Source organism: Echinops telfairi, unplaced genomic scaffold, assembly GCF_000313985.2.
Source record: "Echinops telfairi isolate 266 unplaced genomic scaffold, ASM31398v2 ScPeMD7_1;HRSCAF=3_0, whole genome shotgun sequence".
NCBI lineage: Eukaryota > Metazoa > Chordata > Mammalia > Afrosoricida > Tenrecidae > Echinops > Echinops telfairi.
In genome coordinates this window covers 90497486-90519860 of record NW_022103896.1, presented here as the reverse complement: position 1 = coordinate 90519860, position 22375 = coordinate 90497486, and the positions used below count along the sequence as shown (strand labels likewise).

The window sequence follows — 22375 nt, the reverse complement described above, 5'->3', positions numbered from 1 at the left end:
TGTGATATAGTGAAACAAGGAGGAATAAAACTCAAAATCATGTAGGAGGCCATGCTTAGTGTTGAAATACACACTTGAGAGTCATCAGTCATTTGAGATCAAGTGAACAGTACTTTCCCAGGCTAAAGATTAGAAGGGTTAGGAGAGATGGAGTAATTGAGGTAAAACACCGGATGAAATAGGATGAGCAGTGTTGCATTTAGGGGATAGAATTGAATGAAATGAAGCAAAATTGTATAGTTTTTAAAATGTAAAACTGATGGTTTTCTTTGTTAATCATTACCCAATTCACAATGAAAAGCTAAAAGCAAATAAGTACATTTCCATGGTGGGTTGACCAAACATTCAAAGAAGAGATAATTCCACTCAAACTGTTCCAGAACATTGAAAAAAAACTGGATACTTCTGAGCTCCTTTGATGAAGGAAGCATAATTCTTATACCAAAGCCAGCAATGGCATTCGTAAAAAAAAGATAGATCAATATCCTTTGTGAACATAAATGCAAAAATTCTCAACAAAGTTCTAGTCAACAGAATCCAACATTTCCCAATAAATCATAACCAACTTAGATTCATACCAGGTTTGCAAGAATTATTCAACATTAGAGAAATCATCAAAGCAATCCACCATATAAATACAACAAAATAACCACATGATCAGATAAATCATCAATATAGAAAAGGTATTTGACAAAATCCAAAACCTATTCTTGATTAAAACACTCAAAATAAATGGGACTAGAAAGAAAAATTCTCATATACTTAAGGGCAGATATACAAAACCAACAGAAAATAAAATAAAAGTAATCCTATTTGGCAAAGAATATGTAAAAACATCTTTTTATTTTCACAGATTATATCATCTTACATATGGGAAAACCCAGAGAATCAACAAGAAGACATATGGACTTAATAGAAGGATCCACTAAAGTTGCAGAGTAGAACGCCAGCATGCAAAATCAAATTGATTCCTTTATGCTCACAAAGAAAACTCTTAACTGGAAATCAGGTGAAAAAAACCCAACACTTACAATAGCCACATGAAGGATAATGTGCTTTGGAATGAAAAGGATCAGAGATTCAAAAGACCTATACAAATAAAACCACAAAACACTACAAAAAGCCAAATGAGAGTTACACAAATGGAAGAATATACCATCCTAATGGATAGGAAGATTTAATATTGTGAAGATGTCAATACTGCCCAAAGTAGTCTGGTCCAGATTCCATCATTATTCTTTAAAAGCAAAGCACTATGAAAGAAGAATAAAGAGTCCTCACGCCTTTCGATCTCAAAACCCACTATAATACAGCCAGAATAATCAGTCTGGTATTAGTACAATGATAACACACAGCCCAGAAGAGAATTGAGGATGCAGAAGTAAATGTATTCTCCAATGTACAGTTAATCTTTTTCCAAGATGAAAACCAAAGAGAGAAGAGCTAATCTCTTTAACAAATGGTGCTAGTAAATTAGATATATATTTGCAGAAAAATGAAACAGAACCCATATTTCTCATCATACATAAATATTAACTCAAGAATGACCAAAGACATACAAGTAAAATCTGAAACTATAAAGATTATCAAAGGAAAAATAGGGAAATGTAGGGGCCCCATATATGGCATAAATACACTAACAATTTAAAAAGGAACAAGCAGCAGAAGACACACTAGATGAATGGGATCTTCTAAAGAGTAAACATTTGTATGTATAACAAGATTTTGATGGCAGCATATGTACAAATGTGTTTGACACAATTGATGTATGGATTGATATAAGAGCTGTCAGCGCCCCCAATAAAATGTTTGTTAAAATAAAAAAGAGAGGGACTTCACCCAAATAATAAAGATAATTACAGACTGGGAAAATTTTGGCAATGACATATCGAACAAGGGTCTGATCTCTAAAATCTATAGAAAACATCAATACCTTAATAGCAAAAAGACCAGTAATCCAATAAAAAATGGACAGAGGACGTGAACAAACATTTCACTAAAGAAGAAATTTAGGTAGTTAAAAAACAAATGAAAAAATGCTCAGGGTCATTAGCCAAAAACAACGAGATCCCAACATTCAAAACAAAGTGTGTTTTTTTTTAAAAAAAGAAAAGAACAAATTCTGGCGAGGGTACAGAAAGACTGGAATCCTCATAAACTGTAGGTAGGACTGTAAAATGGTACAATTGTTGTAGCAAATGGTACCGTACTTCCTACAAAATTTTCAAATAATAATACCATGAGATACAGCAATTTTTAGAGAAATGAGGGTCATAAAATCAAGAGATATATGAATAGCAGGTTTATCACAGGTTTCACAGAGGCAAAAAGATGGAAATGGTGGGGAAACAGTTCTTTGCTCCTTAGGCAAACAGCCAGGACCACCAACTTCCACTGTTCAAGGCCTATGTGAGACTGTTGATGGCTTAACCATGGGAGCTGATGCAGCAATTGCAGGCCTTTCTCAATGCCTGAGATAAAATGGACATTTTGCCTCTTGTTCCCTGGCAAAAGCCGCAGAAGTCAGGGGTCTGCAAACTTATCAGTTACTTTATGTTCCCAACCTTGTCCTCCCCTCCTGTCTGTGAACAGTTTGGCTGATGTGTTAATGCTTCTTTGTATACTCTCAAATAACTGTAAACTGTTCTTTTGTGTAAACCTGTCATGTGTTGCACATATCTCAATGAATGTCCTACCGTAAGATCAGTATAGTTTTCTTTATATTTAACTTCTAGAATTAAAATACCAATACTGGTCACCTATTGACATCATACAAGGGTACACTTCATAGGTTTTATAATGAAGCTTTAAAATAATCATATAGTTAAAAATATTTTTTAAAGTATTATATAGAAAATCCATGTGAAATTTATTTACTTCCTTTACCATGTAAGACCCAAACAAAACACAGTGCCATTGCGTCCCTTCTGACTCATATAGCAAGTCAGCAGGACTGGTAGAACTGTCTCTGTGGATTCCCAAGACTGTAACCCATCTCATACCGTTGCCTCTTCTGAATCCAGCTTGAATTTTCCTGGTATTTAACTGTTGATAGGCTGTTGCCATAATGTTTTAAATATCTTCGGTAATATTTTAATTGTGTGACTTTAGTGATAGTTTGATTAATTCTACATCCTGCGAGTTAACTCTTTATACTAACATACTACTTACAGAAACTTTTAGATTATTTCTTTAACTCTAATAAAAAGTGATTTTATATGAGACTAACAATTTTAAGTATGTATGGCTGATTTTGCTGTTGTTTATACTGATTGCCAGCTTTGGTGTCCTGTTTCCAAATGTATTTAATTATTTTTTATTAGCTGTTGCTCAGTAACTTTGATACATTTCTAGTAGGCTTTCTTTGAAATCTAGAATGAAAGTAGGTTCCAACTTCAACATTCAATACATTATTGCAAAGATAACAAGGGAAGGTATTGGTATTTCCCAGTCTGAACCTCACTTCAGTTTCAAGCGAACTTTGAAAGGCTTCTGTCTCTCTGTCTGTCTGAGACAACCAGGGGTTATGCATGTTGGCTACAAATCTCAAGGATAGGCTTCCCACTCCCACTCTTCTCAGTTCCAGTGCAGTTCATTTAAGTCCTTTAAGGGGTGGGTGTGGGGTACGCTTATGTCTTGTTCCAACTGTATGAAAGTACTGTCAATTAAGGGCCAAGCTCTATGGTGTGATGGTCTTCCATTAGATAATCCACTCTGAATTGACCTTGACTTTGTCTTCTTTCTCTGTCAGCTATGAAAACCACAGTCCAATTTCCCCTAAACTGATGCATGTTTTATCAAATGGTTAGTGTCTTCACTGACCTCTGTGCTTTCTTTCATCTAGATTTTCTTATTTAGGAAAGTATCTAATGACCTGGAAAGATGTATACAATAGCACTCACTCAGTGCCATTGACCAGAACTGCCCCTGGGGATTTCTGAGACTGTAAATCTTTGTGGGAGTAGAAAGCCTTATCTTCCTCCCACACATTGGCTGGTGTGTTCAAACTGCAGACCTTGCAGTTAACAGCCCAACATACAACCCACTACTCTACCTACTCCACCAGGATATATGAACCCAATTTTATTTACACAATTAGATAAGGGAAGGAAGGATGTGCCTAGATATTAAATAACATTTGTGGTGGTTACATAATCTGTTGCCAATTTGAGACTTAGAAGTAAAGGGCTGGAGTTTAGCCTGTCAATCAGGTCACAGCTTGATGACCTCATTGGGAAGCACTAAAGAGATAAATAGCTCGCTGGAAGTGGGGCACATACTCACTCCCTGGGATACATTGCAGCTGACAAGACACATACTGTACAGCTTTGCTTGCAATGCCACTGGATCCACAAGACTTCCCACCCACTGGCCTGTGATCTTCCTGAATTCTGGCATCATTGCATGTGTTTCATAAGTCTGCAGAGGACTTTATAGATTGGTATTGGACATATGGGCTAATAACGGTCTTATGGACTTGATCTGGACTGAGCTGGGATATTTTCTTAATGTACAATTACTCTTATGTAAAGCTCTTTCTTACACACTTAGGCGTGTGTCTATAAATTTGTCTCTCTAGTCAACCCAGACTAACACAACATCTCAATCTAGGTTATAGGATTATAAGTGAATTTCTTCTCTTTCTTTATTTTGGTGTTGTTTTCTTAAAGACATTTATGTTTCTTTTAAAATATCTATATATTGTTAAGTTCTGAAAATTAACAATCAGGAATATATACCAAACACTCATTTCAGTTTAAAAAATGCTCATAAAATGAACACTTAAGTAATCATCCCAAAATAATGCGACTCCTCCCCTCCTGCCCCCACTCCTCCTAAAATCACTGTCATTGAGTGGAGTCTGAATTGGAGCGACTCTACACACTAGGGTAGAACTTCCCTTATAGGTTTTAGAGACTGTAACTATTTATGGGAGTAGAAAGTCTCTTTCTCCCATCCTCATATAAAGTAAAAACTTATTTTACCCTAGATTTTTTTTTTGCTTGATAGACCCTTATTATTTTTTATTCTTCAATATTTTCAAGAATATGTTTTTATGATAAGAGTTTGGTTCTGTTGTTCATGTGGTTGCTATGAGTCAGAACTATAGAGGCTGGAGTGAGGTCTCTTGAATTTGTATCCTAGTTTTATGACAAGCAGTAAGAGCTCTGTCACTTACAAGCCCAATTTTGATACTAGGCTTGTGCTTGCTTCAAAATTGAGCTTGAGAGTTTCCGTTTCCTTTCTATACTCTGAGTTTGCATAGAATTTGTTCAGATTTTCTGTCAGTCTGTTAATTTGGTTAAATGTATTTTTAGAAATTTGTCCACGTCTTCAATATTTTTAAATTTGTTTGAGTATAGGCCTTCATAGTATTGTTATTATCCCTTTTATTTCATTTGGTTCTGTTGTGATGGCTCCCATTTCTTGTTTGTGTTATTTGCATCTTCTGGTGTTAACTTGGATGAGTGGAAAACAATATACAAGAGGGAAATTGGTTAAAAATGATGGGCCAGGGCAAGATTGGAAGGTTTGTAAGAGGTAAAGGCAACAGAGGCAAATGCAACCGTATATACTTGTGTATAAGCTGAGTATTTCAGTACACTTTCTATGTAGTTTTTTGTGGTAAAATTAAGTGCCTCAGCTGATATTTGGGTTGGCTTTTACTCGAGTATATACGGTGTATGCACAATGCTGCAATAGAGGTGACTTGCAAGTATATGCTTAGACAGACATGCAGGTTGAATAGGTGTGGAGACTAGAAGAATATTCACAAATATATATAGCTCTGACAGGATATTTATATATATGTATTTACTTTTACTTCAAATATATATCCATGAATGTGGCGGGGCATCCAGGAGGCAAAGTTATGAATAATTCTTAGACGTAACCAAACTTTTTGAGGTGACGAGTCACTGTACTTGAGGGATCATGACCAGAGTCTCAAGGACAACAAGGTCTCTTGGCCTATCATAGTTCACAAAGACAATGCTCTACAACCTACTTTGGTGTCTAGTGACTATAGTCTTAAAAGCTTGTGAGCAGTTATCTAAGGTGCAACCTTTGTTTTCTCCCTGCCCATAGAAAAGAAGAGTGATGAAAATCAAGGTAATATATGGAAACAATTAGTCCAATGAACTAATGGGCATGCAAACATCAATCGCCATAATCCCAAGACAAGTACTATATGATGCCTGGCTACCACTATCAACTACTTTGAAAAGGATCACATTAGAAGGTCCTAGATAGGGTGGGAGAAAAAAGTGGAACAAATTGAAAAATCATAAAGCAAATCAGTGTTTGAATGGAGACTTGGTGGAACTCCCAGGACTATGTTCCTTGGTTGTTCTTCAGGCCTGGAAGTCAATGTATCACCATGTTGGAATAATGGACCATCTCAGATGAAACGGGTAGCATTTACTCAAGGACAAAGGTCAGAGGGTTTAAAAAGGAGCAGTGGAAACAGGAAACATCAAAGAATCCTGGATAAGGGATAATATACATCGGAGGATTTCAATGGATGAGTAGAAACAAAATGCGTATGAACAGTTGGTGAAACTGATGTTCTGGCTAGCAAACCTTCCCCTAAATCACAAACTTCCCCCCCCCCTAAAGTATCACATTAGCTAACTGTTGTCGAGTCTCTTTAACACACTGTGGAATGAGCTGGCTATTTGTACAAGGAGTACAACGTTCCTGTTCTCTAGCCTCAGACTGGAAGCGTGCAGATACACTTGATCACATATGTGTTTAGGGTACAGGCTCTGAGCAAGTAGGAAAGATGGCACTAGCCGGGAGAGATTTCAGAGAGAGAGGGCACTAAATGGAATAAGAAAATGAACATTTCTATTTGCATGTCTAGATTCAATGCAAATATTAATGATCCAAATCTTTTAAACGCATGTATTTACTCATTGAACTGGTCCCGATATCACCATCTCAGAAATTTCTTAATATTAAACACAGATAAGAGAAAGACACCTCTTTCACCAGAAGCGCTATAGAATTCCTACGTGTCTATGTGGACAGGGATGGGAAACCATTCTCCCTAAAGGCCAAGTGGAGCTGACCACCGCCTAGGCGTAGTCCACGTGTCGCCTCGTCCCCGCCCATTCAAGTCTTGCGGGGGCCAGCCATCCAACCTCGTGAGAGCCCCTCGGCTTCCAAATTTGCCACATTCCAAAGCACAGGGATCAACAGGAAAACCGAAAGACGTTCGCCCTCAGCTGCGCTGCGTCGCGTCACCACTCTGCAGGGGCTGGTGAAATGCACGCAGGACCACGCCCCTGAGAGCGGCGCCTGCGATTGGCTAGCACGTGCCGTCACTCTGCCGTCTGAGGGCGGGCCAGAGGTGTGCGCAGCAGGAAGGGGTGTGGCCTTGTGTCCCGCGAATCCCGGGCTCTGGCTCCGAGGGAGTCACTGGTTCCGCCTAAACGAGGGCGTGGCGTGGGCGCTTCCGGCACGAGCGTGGAGTCCTCCGAGGCTCTGCTGGTGGTGCTGAGAGTCAGGTACCTCCTGCCGCTATCGCCGCCGCCCGCGTCCCTGCGTGTTTCGGGAGCCGCCTAGTCCTCGGACCACTCCGGCGGCACTATTGATGGCTCCGCGGAAGAATTCCAAGGGCGGCGGCGGCGGTAGCAGCAGCGGCAGCAGCAGCCCTGCAGCTCGAAGAGGTCAGAGGCTCTGCGGGGCTGGGAGGACCTGGGCTTAGCCCGGCGGGGCCGCCGATTGGGACGGGCACTGCGGTCTCCATCCCCCCTCGCGCCCGCCGCCGCGATCCCGCTGCGTTTCCCTCCGCTGGCGGAGCTCGTCCTTCCCACGCTGTGCGGAGGCCACTTGGCTGGGCCGGTGGGTCCAGCTGGCCGGGCGGGCGCGGGGCCGAGGCCCTGGGGCCTTGCCGCCCTGGGTTGAGCTAGTGATTTGGGGGAAGCGCTTTCCTGGTAAATTGCTTGGCTTTCCCTGGTGCCGCCCAGATTGGCTGGTTTTCCTTGGGACCGAAGATGGGCAGTCAGACAAGTTACCTTTGCTTTACAGATGCTGAGAATGAGTCATTGTTAGGAAAAGTAAAGTTCAGCGTCCTGGCAGCTTTTAAAAACAACTCAAAAGGAAAAACGAAAATTGCGAGTGATTTGAGTGTTCTTTGAAATTATTTTTAAGTATTTCGCTTTTATATAGTTTTGTTACTGCCTTACTTTCCTTTATTGAAAAAAATTTTTTTCTTTAACCATGTACCCAGCCAGCAAAGAGAGAGTAGGTATTTTACATATATTTTGTCTCCTAATTAAATGGCTCTCAGCATATTTTAGAAGTCATTTTGGATATTGAAACTGCAATGAGCTAGCATGCATACTGAACTGTACACTTTTAAAGTAATTTGTTTCGTTTGCTGAGCTCTGCATGTAACATTCATATTAAGACAAAATCAGATCATAGTACTCAAACCGTAATGAAGAATGTACTTACTTGTATCTTCTTTATCACTATCTGAAAATTTCCCGTGTACTTTCATGTGTATTTTCTTTTGAGTTCTTTACTTATTGTTGTGCACTCCTTTCTCAAGTCTTAGAATAGTCCTGGCTCATAAAAGGCTGTCAATAAGCGGTTATCTAATGAATGAATTTAAACAGTGAATCTAGTGCAGTTACTTAATATGCAGATTTACATTCTGAGAACTAATGTTTCTTTTCTTAAAGGAAGGGGCTATATTACAACTCACGCACAGTGGAATCCTGTTTGAAGTGCATAGTAAGCATAATGATTGACTTGACTTCAGTCAAAGTTTGTGTACTCCTTTTCCACTTGCCTCTAAATGCTTCTCGGTTACTAATAGGCTGCTTTTCCCACTCCGTCTATTCTGTGCTACCTTTCTAACTGAGAAGCAACGTTGTACTGCTATGGCACACTGAGCAGAAAAAACACGTGAACGAACATTCAACGTTAATTGTTTAAAACCATTTTTTTTCTGTACAAATGAAGTTCATTTTCATTCCGTGTTTTTCTTTATAATGGGTAGAAGGGACTGATTACATTTCAGGAAGTCACTTTAGATCATCTTTTATTGGTAAGGGGAGCAATGGAGCCCTAGTGGTGTCGTGGTTAAGTGTTGGGCCACCATCCGCATGGTCATCAGTTCAGAACCACCAGCAGCTCCATGGGAGAAAGACTGGGCTTTCTACTCCTGTAAACAGTTACAGTCTTGGAAACCCCAGGGGGTCACTGTAAGTCAGCATTGACGTGAGGGCAGTGAGAGGTGGTGTAGTCGTTGCCTTCTGTACAGTCAGCAGTTCAAAAGCACCACTGGCTGTTCCCTGAGAGAAAGAACTTTTATACTCCCCTGAAGAGTTACCCTGCCCTGTAGGGTCGCCAGGAGTTGAAAGCGACTCATTGGCAGTGAGTTTGTCTTTTTTTTGGTTATGGGTAAGAATTAAGATAGTGTTCACACTTTGACCACGAAGGCCAGGTGATAGGTTTAGGAAATGTTATAACCAAAATTATTATGATTCTCATCATAGTCAAACATTTTAGAGCATATCTGAGGATCTACAGCCTTTTAAATCTTTTGTATATTTACTTTATAATTGTCATAAAGCAATTATAGTATGTGAAAGAGAAGTACCTGTTTTATAGAACAATAGTAATAAAGAGTTGCTCCTAGAGTCATGCATAGTACATAATTGATTATTGGCCACCTATCAGCCCTCCCCCTTGCCATTTATTTAGTAAGTACTGAGTTTTTATTGTATATCAGACATTTTAGAATGTACTGAAGATGGACATGAGAATTCTTTCCATTGAAATAGTTACATAGCAGTGTGATTTTTTTTTATATTGCTTTCTTATAGCAGAATATACTTGAATGATAAATCGACGTGTTCTTTTTTGCTCTGTTTAATCTGGTCATTGGGGTGTGCACATGTATGGGGCAATAGGGGAGGGGCTGAAGCAATTTAGTAGTGACATTCCAACCTGTAACGTTATTGTTGAGGAATGCCCCCAGGGTGTCTAGTTTTGTAGGACTAGAGCCCAGGTTTTCTGTTTTTCATTTGTTATATTGTGTGACTTGACTTGTCGGTTCCCTTGTTTGTAAGATTTGTGGAAACCAGAAAATTGAATTTTATTGTATATTATTAATACTACACATAGTAATATAAGAAGTGGGCTTTTGTCATATCACCAATTAAATTTCTCTGACCACAATGATTTCTGGTTGAAATACTACATTTGAAAATCTTGGATCGAGAAGTTGAAGTTGATAGCTGCTGTTGAGTCAGCGTAGATCCATGATGATCTCTATACAACAGAATTATATGCTACTTGGTCCTGCCTTCTCACCAGAAAAGAAAAACTGAAAACTCACTGCCATCCAGTCGATTCCGACTCGCAGTGACCCTATAAGGCAGAGTAGACCTGCCCCTCTGGTTTTTGAGACTGTAAATCTTTAGGAGTAGAAAACTTCTTTCACCCTCGCAATAGTTGCTGACCTTGCAGACTACATCTGAGCTGGGGAACCTTTTTTCTCCTGAGTCCATTTGGATATGGATAAAATAATTCATGGGCTGTACTGGTCAAACGTTTAATGAACTCACTCTGAATATTAAGGCTGGAATCGCTTCTCTTTGGTGCGAGGCTTGTGATGTTAGCTTGAATTGATGATTTCTTGAATGGGCCTTATACAAACCATAGGCCAGCTGTTTCCCATGCTGACACTCCGTCCACAGGGCTCCTTCATCTTCCTCAGGCACTGGCATATTAGAGTGTTGGTTATTGTGTCTATCCATCTCATCAGGTGTGGTACGCTTCATTCTTCTCAGCCTTCTACTTCAGTGGAGATTCACCTCCTGCTGTTGATCCTTCCTGATAATGTGACCAAAGCAAGTGAGCTGAACAGTGTGTGGCTGTGAGCCATAAGATTGTCATAGGCTAACACTTGCATACAAATAGCCAGTCTTTTTTTTTTTTATCATTTTATTGGGGGCTCGTATAACTCCTATCACAATCCTTATATATACCCATTGTGTCCAGCACATTTGTACATTTGTTGCCATCATCATTCTCAAAACACTTACTTTCTACTTGAGCCCTTGGTATCAGCTTCTCATTTTTTCCCTCCCTCATGAACCCTTGATAATTTATAAATTATTATTTTGTCATATCTTACACTGTCCGATGTCTCCCTTCACCCACTTTTCTGTTGTTTGTCCCCCAGGGAGGAGGTTATATGTAGACTTTTGTAATCAGTTCTCCCTTTATACCCCACCTTCCCTCCACTCTCCTGGTATTGCCACTCTTACCACTGGTCCTGAAGGGATCATCTGTCCTGGATTCCGTGTTTCCAGTTCCTGTCTGTACCAGTGTACATCCTCTGGTCTAGCCAGATTTGTAAGGTAGAATTGGGATCACGATAGTGGGGGTGAGGAAGCATTAAAGAACTAAAGGAAAGTTGTATGTTTCATTGTTGTTACACTGTACCCTGTCTTAGCCAGTCTTTTCTTTAACTAGCCTACAAGCTCTGCTGTAACTTGTGACCCTGCTGATTTTTAAAGTACTTATGGTTTAGTTTACAGCATCATGGCAATATAAAAATCATTTCAGTACTGTAAACTGACAAGGCTGAGGGTCCACATAATAATATTTTGAAATATTTCACACCAAGAGTTTGAATATAATGATAACATTAAACATTATTAAATTTTTGTCAAGGAATATAGGGCAAAATACCTAATTCTCTGAAATGTGTTTTACTAAAAAAAGGTTGTGGATGAACCTTGGGCCTCAGCTCATACCCTTCCTCAATACAAGAACACTTTGTTCTAACAAACTGGGATTTTGTATGCTCAACTCCTCCCTCCCCCTCCCCCGCACACATGATCACTGAAGATAAAATGGGTGCATAAGCAAATGTGGTGAAGAAAGTGGATGGTGCCTGGCTATTAAGAGATACAGCCTCTGGGGTCTTTCTTAAAGGCTTGAAGTTAAACAAGCAGCCATCCAACAGTGAAGCAACAAGCCCATATGGAAGAAGCACACCAGCAGGTGCGATCATGGGGTGTTATCAGGACCAGGTAACAGGCATCAGAGGATTCATAACAAACAACAAACAAACAAAACACGCTGTTGAGAATGAGGGGGCTTGGAGCAGAGACCCAAAGCCCATCTGTAGACAATGTAATATCCCCCCACCAAAAGGGTCGCAGAAACCAGAGGGGGAAGGGAGATAGCAGTTAGTGTGAGATATGAAAATAATAATTTATAATCTATCTAGGGGCCATGGGGTGTGGGGGAGGGAAGAAAAGAGGAGCTGATCAAGGGTTCAACAGGAAGTAAATGTCTAGAAAAAACGATGGCAATAGATGTACAAATATGTCTGATACAATTGATGTATGGATTGTAATAAGAATTGTAAGAGCCCCCAATAAAATGATCTTCCAATAATAATCATTCTAAAAAGAATCAGAGATGCAGTTTAAAAAAAGATGTGTTTGGAGGGAGTTCTTGAACACATTTAGAACGAACAAGTGTATTAACCAGTAGTGAGCTTTAAAAATAAAAGGGAAAGATTTATATTATATTTTTGCTTTAAAATCATTAGTATTTTATAGAACATTAGAAAATGAGTATATGAGGCTTTTATTTTAGCTACTTACCCACTCATTTGACATGAATAAAAATCCTTATAGGATAACCATTTAGTTAAAGGTTCATATAAAGACCTTCATTTGTTTTTGAAAATTAAAATGGGAAGAAACCAATGAAACATTAATATTCAGAAAGTTAAATTTAGGAAATATGGTTCTAGGAAAATTGGGAGTTAAAATAAAAAGTGGAAAAAAATAAAAATGAATGTCAGAGACTCTGAAACTTGTTCTTGACCCTAAAGGGAAAGGAAGAAAGGATAATTGAGCAGAATGTTTCAAAGGACCACTTAAGAAGACAAAGTAAACTATTATAATGAAATGTCCAAAGACCTGGAGTAAGAAAATCAGAAGAGAAGACCATGCTCAATATTTCTCAAGTCATAAGAACTGAACAAAAACTAAAACCTTCAATTGCAGAATTGAATATGAGCAAAATGTTAAACAATGCAGGAAGCATCAAGGAAGGAATACACAGCCACTGTTCCAAAAATAATTGGTTGGCCTTCAACCATTTCCAGAGGTAGCACAACCAAGAACTAATGGTGTTGAAGGAAGAGATCCAAGCTGTGCTGAAGCCATCGGTAAGCAGCAAGACTGCAGGAATTGACAGAGGCCAACGGAAATGTTTTAGCAGATGGATGAGCGCTGGAAATGCTTAAGAGTCAGTGCCCTGACATTTGGAAGATAGTTGTGTGCCCACCTAACTGAAAGAGACCCATATTTGTGCCCATTCCAAAGAAAGATAGATGGCCCCAGAAAATACGGAAAGTATTCAGTTTACTTGCAGGTGTTAGCCATTAATAGCACCTCCAAGTACAATTTTGCTGAAAATCATTCATAAACAGTCACCTCAGTACCTTGAATGGAAGCTGCCAAAAATTGTAGCCAGATTCAGGATGTGGAACAAAGGAGATCAATGCTGGTGTTAGATGGACCGTGGCTGAAAGCGGAGGAGATCACCAAGACGTTTACTTGTGTCTTATTGACTCTGCAAAAGCATTTGTGTGGATCACAGAAATTATGGATACACTTTTGAAGAATGGGAATTCTGGAACACTTAATAGAGCTATGCAGAACATGTGGATCAAGAGGCAGTTCTTTTTGAACACCTCAAGGGGTTTAAAATGGTTTAAAATGAGGACATTTTTATGTCCGAGTTGTGTCCTTTCATCTATGCTGAGCAAATCATCTGAGAAGCTGGATTATATGAACAAGTATGTGCCATCAGGACTGGAGGAAAGTTTACTAACCTGCAGTATGCAGGTAATACAACCTTGTTTACTGAAACTGAAGACGTGAAACTCTTTCTGATGAAGGTCAAATACTGCAGCAGTGTAGATTACACCGCAACATAAAACAGATCCACACAAGTGCACTGGGAGTCTCACAAGTAGACAAATAAGCAACATCGTGATAAACTGAAAAGATTGACGTTCTCAAGGATTGCATTTTACTTGGATCCACAATCATTGCCCATGGAAACAACAGGAAATTGATGTATGGGCAACTCTGCTGTGAAAGATTGCTTTAAAGTGTTAAAGAGTAAAGATACAACTTTCAGGACTAAGGTCTTCCTGTCATAAACTGGTATTTTCAGTGGTCTCGTGCTTGCGAAAGCAGGGCCATGAGTAAAGAAGGCTAAATAATAATGTGTTTGAATGATGATGTTTGGAAGAATATCAAATATGCCAGTGTAAAAGGAAGACAAGAGAAATTGATGAATTTTGGTCTTGGTGGAGGATATTAAATACCCTAGACTGCTAGAAGAACAAACTGTTTTAAAAGGAATATGGCTCGAATGTTCTTAGAAGCAAGGATGTCGAAAATTTATATCACATCCTTACAACATGTTAGCAGGAGGGACCAGTTCCTGGAGAAAAGGACATCATGCTTAGGAAAGTAGTAGAGTGTCGGAAAAAGAGGCAATAGAGTGACACAGTGGTTGCAGCAGTGAGTTCAAACACAGGAACTATTGTGAGGGTTGTGCATAAGCAGGCATTGTTTCATTCTTTTGTACATGTTAACAAGAACAGCAATTGAGAGTGTGTAGCATTGGAGAATAAAGCTATACATTAAGTGGATTCCTACCTTTTTTGATACTTTAGTTTGAAACATTGCATGGTTTTTAATATCTATTCTGTGAACTCATGTTTAAAGTAAAATGGTTTCCTGGAAGTCAGGTTTATACCATTGAGTATCACTTGAAACGTGTAAGTTTTCAAATTGCTCAACTAATTGGAAGAGATTCATATTTGTGGCCATTCCAAAGAAGGATGACTCAACAAAATGTGGGAATTACTCATTAAACTTGCATGTGTTATCCATTAATGACATGTAAAAGTACAATTTTGTGGAGATCAATAAAAAATGATGTCGCTGGTAATGTCTCCATTGTCCTCCAATGTCTCAGTTGTCTGCAACATTTAATCTTAGTGGAGATGCCACCTAATACCAGCTTTATTTTAAAATGGGAGAATTATTTTATTCTGTACCAGCATTTTGTGAGCAGCTTTTTTTCCATTTGATAGAGGTTTGACAGCCTTTCCTGTCATTCCATAGGACAAGTTTTGTTATCCTGTTTCCAATTTCTGTTTCTTGTTTATTGTGCCATTGATGTGCATATTTCTTTTGTATCTTCCACCCTTTGCTTTTAAATCTCAATTTTATCCAAGTACATTATTGGAAAGCCCCTTTGTTTTAAGCTCACATGTAAATTTTATTTAGAAGTAGTTAAATTTTTTTTCCTAGCATGGAGATAAAAGTCTGTGCTGTAAACATTGAGAGATTTATTTACCATTTGTCTAAAGTCTTCTAGTCTTTGAGTCAAATCTGTTTGAATGAGATGGTTGTCATTTACTGATTTTTGTAAATTGCATCATGGGCTTGATTTTTAGCAGAGACCCACTTCTCTTTTTAAACCTCTGGAATAACTGCTGTGTCTATTTGAAATATTAAGAAGTACTTATGACCTCTAAGTAGGCATACGCTACAGTTCGAAACCAAAAAGGAAGAACACACTCAGCATATCTTAAACTGAAAGAACTCAGGAAAAAAGATTCAAGTCTCGATTTGTAATATAGAAAGATTGTGTGGGCCAAATATTGAATGATGTATCAAAAGAAGGTGGGAAGAATATACAGAGTCAGTGTACCAAAAAGAACTAGGTGATGTTCAAACATTTTGAGAGGTAGCAAGAACCAATGGTGGTCACGAAGCTCAGGTTGCATTATCCAAAAACAAGGCTCTAAGAATGGATGGATACCAATTGCCATGTTTCAACACGCTGATGAAACACTGGGAACACTTACTTGTCTGTGCCAAGAAATTTGGAAGATAGCTTCTTGGCCAACTAACTGGAAGGGATCCATATTTGTACCCATTACAGAATGCTCGAATTATAGAACACTATTATTAATATCACATGTAAGTAAGATTTTGCTAAAGATCATCCACCAATAGTTGGAGCAGTACATTGACAAAGGTTTAGGTGGGTCCTGAAGAGGCTGTGGCACAAGGGATATCATTGCTGATGTCAGATGGATCTTGGCTGAAAGCAGAGGATACCAGGAAGACTTTTACTTGTTTGCTTGTGTTTATTGACTATGCCAAGGCTGGGTAGATCATAAACTATGGGTTGCTTTGAGAAAATATGAATTCCAGAAAACTTCAGTTAGCTCACATGGAAGCTGAACACATATATCAAGAGTCAGCTTTGTCAACAGTGCAAGGGAATACTTCATGTTTTAAAATCAGGAAAGGTGTGCATCAGAATTGTATCCTCTCACCATACTTTTTCGATCTGTATGCTGAGCAAATAATCACAGAAGGTGGATTATATGAAGAATGTTGCATTAGGATAAGAGGAAGGCATATTAACAACCGGAGATATGCAGATGGCACACCTTGCTTGCTGGAAGTGAGAAAGAATTGAAGCACTTGCTGATAAAGATCAAGGATTGCCGCCTTCAGTATGGATTACAATTCAATGTAAAGAAAACCAAAATCCTCCCAACTGGACTGGTAGCTACCACGATGATGAATGGTGAAAATATTGAAGTAGTCAAGGATTTCATCTTGTTTGGATCCACAGTTCATGCTCATGGAACCAACCAGTAGTTAAGAGATTAAAGAATGCATTGCGCTGGGCAAATCTGCTGCCCAGAACCTCTTTAAAGTGTTGAAAATCAAGGATGTTACTTTGAGGCCCAATGTGCACCTGACCCAAGCCATTGTATTCTTTCATTTGCGTTTTACTTTTTCCTCCATTTTTTAAGCCTCTTAGACCACTATTTAGATATTGAGGGTAAGGAGCTGGACGTTTTTTTTTCTCCTCCCATGATGTGATTTTTCTTTTCTTCATGTTTAAACTCTCCATTATCTTGTCTCCCTCACAACCCTTCTCTTCTCCCTGTTCCCACCCCGTCTCTGGCCTCCTAGTAGTCGCCAGAGTCTTGTCTGTTGGTGGAGAAACCACATTTCTTCTTTGTTTTTATGTAAAACAATGGTGTAAAGACAAATATTTTTCTTTGTAGTATTGACTGAGCTTGCTACGCATAATGTTCTCTACTTTTGTCCATGTCTTGCGGTGTTTAAGAGAGTTATTGTTTTTTTACTGTTGCATAAACTTCTGTAGTACGGATATATCAGAGGTTGTTATCCATTCCTCTATATTTATGGGTTTTGGTTGTTTACATGTTTTTGCTGTTGTGGAAATTGCTGCAATAAATTTAGGTGTACATATGGCTGTTGGTGTAACATTCTTCTTTTGGGTATATAACCAATAGAGAGATGGCTGGATCATAAGATGCTTGCATTTGCATTTGTTAAAGTTAGAGGGTCAGCAAAAAAGAGAAAGGCTCTCAACAGGATAGATCGACACAATGGCTGCAACAATGGGAATAAACAGTTGTGTGGTGGCACCGGACCGGGCTGTGTTCACTGTTGTATATAGGGTCAGTGTGGCTCTAAATCGGCTCAACACCTAACAGTGCTAAATAGGTGTAAAGAATGATGCTCTGAATGCCCATATATTCAGTTTACAGATGACTTCATAAAGCATTTCCAGATTCCTGCTTTTCCTCTCTTGCAGCATCTCTTCCCAACCACCCTTATATTTGGGATTATCATGGTCATGCAGTTCATATACATAGATCTGAGGAGGCTTCAAAAATTTGTGGGAAATCGAATTGAAAGATGAAGCAAACTTTCACTTGCCTATGACATCTATTTTTCAATAACTTCCGCATTAAGTCATCTTTCTTTGGAATGAACACGAATATCAATCTCTTCCAGTTGACCAGATAGCTGCCTTCTAAATTTCTTAGAATAGACTGGAGAGTGCTTACAACAAGTGTTGCATTAGTCTGTTGAAACATTTCAGTTGGTATTTTGTCAATTCTGGAACCTTGTTTCACACTAATATCTTGGTGCAGTTTCTACTTCTTTCCTCAATACCAGCAGTTCTTGATCATAAACTACTTCTTGAAACGATTTAAGCTGAATTTAAGAAGAGGGTGTAGAATGAGGAATTTCATTGCTAACATCACATGCATCTTGGCTGAAAGCAGAGACCACCAGCAAGATACTTGCTTCTGATTTATTGATTATAACTTATTGATTACACCAGGCATTCAACATGTGGATTAAAATAAGTTTATGGATAGCAATGAGAAGAATAGGAATGGTAGACACTTCATTGTGCTCATACCAAGAAGCAATTGCTTGAATACAGCCGGGGGCTACTGCATGGCTTAGAGTCAGGAAAGATTTGTGTCAGTGTTGTATCCTCTCACCATACTTAGTTCATTTCTGAGTGTTGTAATATGCTGATGACATAACCTGGCTTGAGGACAGCAGGAGTCAATTGTTATTTAAGATCAAAGACTATATCTATATCCTTCAGGATGGATCAGAGCTCAGTGCAAAGTAAGCAAATTCCTACTTCTTGATTACCAGGCAGAAGATTAAAGTTGAGAATTTTATTTTGCTTTCATCCATCATCCTTTATTCCTTTCAGTGGGTTTTCATATATTTTACTATTCATGTTTGACTGGTCTAAAAATTATAGTTTGTTATGATATAGTTCAGTTTTTCTGTGTCAGTCTGTGTTAATTTAGCTAGGAAATGTGTTTCTAGAAACTTGTTCATATCCTCAAATTATTAAATTTGTTGGAGTCCAGTTCTTCATAATATTTTAATCTTTTATTTCATTTGGTTCTGTTGTGATGTTTCCCATCTCATTTCTTATTTGTATTTCTTTTGTCTTCAGGTGATAACTTGGCTTTAGTGGAAAACAGTATACACCATGATGGAAGTTGGTAAAAAAGGATGGGGGCAGGGCAAGCTGGGTAGCTTTGCAAAAGATAAAGGCAACAGAGGAAAATAATGGACGTTTTTGGTTGGAGGTCTTTTTTTTTTTTAACTGATATGATCAATTTCTTCTTTTGCTATGGGTCTATTTAGCTTTTATATCAGTCTGTGTTAGTTTAGGTAGATAGATTTTTTGCTAACAATGTGTCCATTCTAAGTTTTCTTTTTCTTTTGAGTACTCTCCTTTGAGTATTGTGTTACTCGCCTTTTTATATTCACTTGGTTCTATTGTGATGTCTGCCATTTCATTTATTTTTGTTATTTATATCTTTTTTTTTTCTGTTAGAGTTGCCAGTGTTTTGTGGGTTTTGTTAATCTGTTCAAAGAATACGTTTCTTGTTGATTCTTTCTGTATGGGGTTTCATTTATTTCTACTACATCTTTGATTATTTTCTTCTATCTGGTGACTTTATATGTATGTGTTAGGCAGGGTTCTCTAGAGAAACGAAACCAGGACACTTATGATTATAAATATAATATGATAGGTTTATATAGCCAGAAGGATTATAACAGCTAATTAGTCCACATAACAGTACAGAGGTTTTATTGTCTTCCAAAGGTTTTATATTTATTGTGTTTTCATTTTTATGTTTTACAAAGAATTCTTTAATGTCATTATTTTGTGACCTAGTAACTTTTAAATGGGATGTTTGTTATTCAGTTCCATCCATTGATTTTTTCCCCTCTTAATCTTCTTGTTGATTCCTAATTTTATATCCTTGTTATCTGAGAATGTGCTTTGCAATATTTTGATGCTTTTAACTGTGTTACGGGTTGCTCTGTGGACCACCCTATGACCCAGTCTGCCGTGTTCCATGTGCGCCTGGAAAGAACATGTGTTACACTGTTGTAGGATGGAGTGCTCTATGTATTTTTATGGTATCAAGTTGGTTTTTTCCGGTACTTGTGTGTCTGTTTGGTTTCTCTGGAAACATCCTTATTCCACCATCATATTTGAGTGATAATTTTGCTGGGCATATGATTTTTGATTGGCAGTTTTTTACTTGAAGATTTTTATATATACTATCCCTTTGCCTTCATATCCTTGTTTGTCTGCTAAATAAACAGTACTTAGCCTTACTTGTTCCCCACTTTTAGGTAATTTTTTTTTCTTGACGCTGCTATAAGGATTTATTCCTTGTGTTTGATTTTAGAAAATCTGATTATGATATATTATGATTTTCTTTTGAGCTCTGCCTTGTTTGGGGTTCCTTCAGTTTCTTAAATGCATATCTTCTTGTCTTTCATGGTTGTATTTTTGTATTTATCTTGGTAATCATTTGAGTTTCTGATTACAAAATTTTCTATTTGATATTTTTGTATGGTTTCTAAATTTTCATTTATTTCTGTAGTTGCTCTTTTAGTGTTTTCCTGCATTCTTCTAATAACGTATTTTTCTTTATTTTCCTTGTGTCTGTAGTTTTCTTAATCTTTCTCTCAGCCCCGTGAAAGTACCTAAATGCCATGTGTGAGTGAGTGCATTACTTGGTAGTTCCACTGCCTTTTATTCCTGAGGAATATCTCTTGACACCTTCATTTGATCACTGGTTTGAGCCACTCTTGTTTCTTGATGTGAACTGAAATTGTTGTCTCTAGGAAATTGTAATATTGCAGTATTTGTGTTTACTTGATTAAATGGTGATACCAGAATGAGTAGTGGGCCTTCTCTAATTGTAACTTTGGGAGGTACAGGGTGTGTGGGCAGCACAGTTGTCTCCAGTTGAAAGGGACAAGAAAAAAAAAAGACAACTAAACAAAGAAACATTCAAAAACCTAGCATGAGAAACTGCTTTTTTTATTGTCAGCCACTGGTGTGGGCCTCTGCTAGTCCCACTGTAACCACTGTGACCGTTCCTGTAGGAGACTGGTCAACAGTTTGCTGTCTCCTCTCTAAGTGCTCTAATTCCACCATTTTCCTCAAGCCGTATTCAATTCAGCACTGTATTTTTTCAGGCTCAGCATCCAGGATTATTATCTGTATCTTCTGTATAGCATGTCTGCCTAGTCTGCCATCTTCCTCAAAGTCTTACTGATTTTTTTCTTATAATGCTAAATGTACATGTGTTCTATGGTACAGCAGTCTTTTTAAATTAGAAATTAACTGTTAGAAATGCAGGCATATATTCCCAAGATTCTGGTTCAAGAATATACTTAGAAGCTGTATTCCTAATTGTCCCAAAGCAGAGACTGTCCAAGATTCTAGGTGATAGGATATACTCTACTGTATCATGTTCATATAAGACTACACCTCAGTTAAAAAGAAACTTCTGCTATGACATGCATGACTCTTCGGAACGTAACGCTGAGTGAAAGGAGGCTATTTAAAAATGAAAATCAAATTATTATAATGATATCCCAAGAATAGACAAATATCATGGACTGAAAAATAAGCAGAATAATAAGATTGCCCCGGGGGTTAGGAGTGAAATGAAATATGAGTATGAAGAGCTATGAGATAATTGCTCTAATGGGTATATGTTATTTTGTATAAATTGTACATAAGAAAAACCAAACCATAGTTTGATATGCAAGCTGAAGTACAAGCTGAAGAGGAATTCTGATGTCTACCATATCTCTTGGTTTTGAACTGTATTAGACATTCAAAATGTATGAAGATGGAGGAATAGGTAGGTCCTAAGCAATATAGTAGATATTAAGTAGAACTAGAGCCCGAGTCACACGGTGGGTTACATTCAAGATTATTAGTTCAAAACCACCTGTTGCTCTGAGGAAGACATATGAGGCTTTCTACTCTTTAAAGATTTATAGCTTCAGAAAACCACGAGGGTATTTCTACTTCTATATATTTCTGGCTCCTTTTTTTAAGATAGCAAATTTGAACTGCCTGCTATTCAGTTCCTAATAAAGGTGAGGAAATTTCAAGTGCATATAATTTGCACTGCTCAGATATATCTTTGGATCAAAGGACACCATGGGAAGCATAACTTAACCTGAATATTTGATACAATGCAAACGAAATAAAGCCAGCGTTCATTTCCTCTGTTTCAGGCTATGTAACACTACATTAAAATATCTTACTTTTTTATGGGCGAGTAGAATGAAGAGTGGTATATAACATATGTTATATATCTCAAGTACTAGAGCTGATAGGGAAAAACTGGTGCCATCTTTGGAATCAGCAGGTCATATATGCCCAGAAATATTTTTCAGTTAGTGAGGATTTAATACATATATTATTCCATATTTCAGTCATGTTAAGTAGAATGTACAAATGCTACCACAGTTAGTTTCCAAACATTCTTTTTCTACATGGACTCCTTGACATTGTCTCCCTTTTACCCACCAACACCACTGTTTATTCTCCCGCCCCCTCTAATTCTACTTGCTGTCAATTCTGGATTTCACATACC

At 38.1% G+C, this 22375-nt stretch overlaps 1 protein-coding gene across 6 annotated transcripts in view; it reads left to right on the top strand.

Moving 5' to 3' along the window:
• Positions 1-7440: 7440 nt before the first annotated feature.
• Positions 7441-22375, top strand: part of ASPH (aspartate beta-hydroxylase) — a 151104-nt gene continuing 136169 nt past the window's right edge. For all 6 annotated transcript variants that reach the window (XR_006679740.1, XM_045286544.1, XM_045286479.1 and 3 more), the window contains exon 1: positions 7441-7673. Coding sequence is in view for 5 of the 6 variants with exons in the window: in XM_045286544.1 (XP_045142479.1) it covers positions 7598-7673 (76 nt within the window). In the remaining variant the exon portion in view is untranslated. The remainder of the gene's footprint in view (positions 7674-22375) is intronic.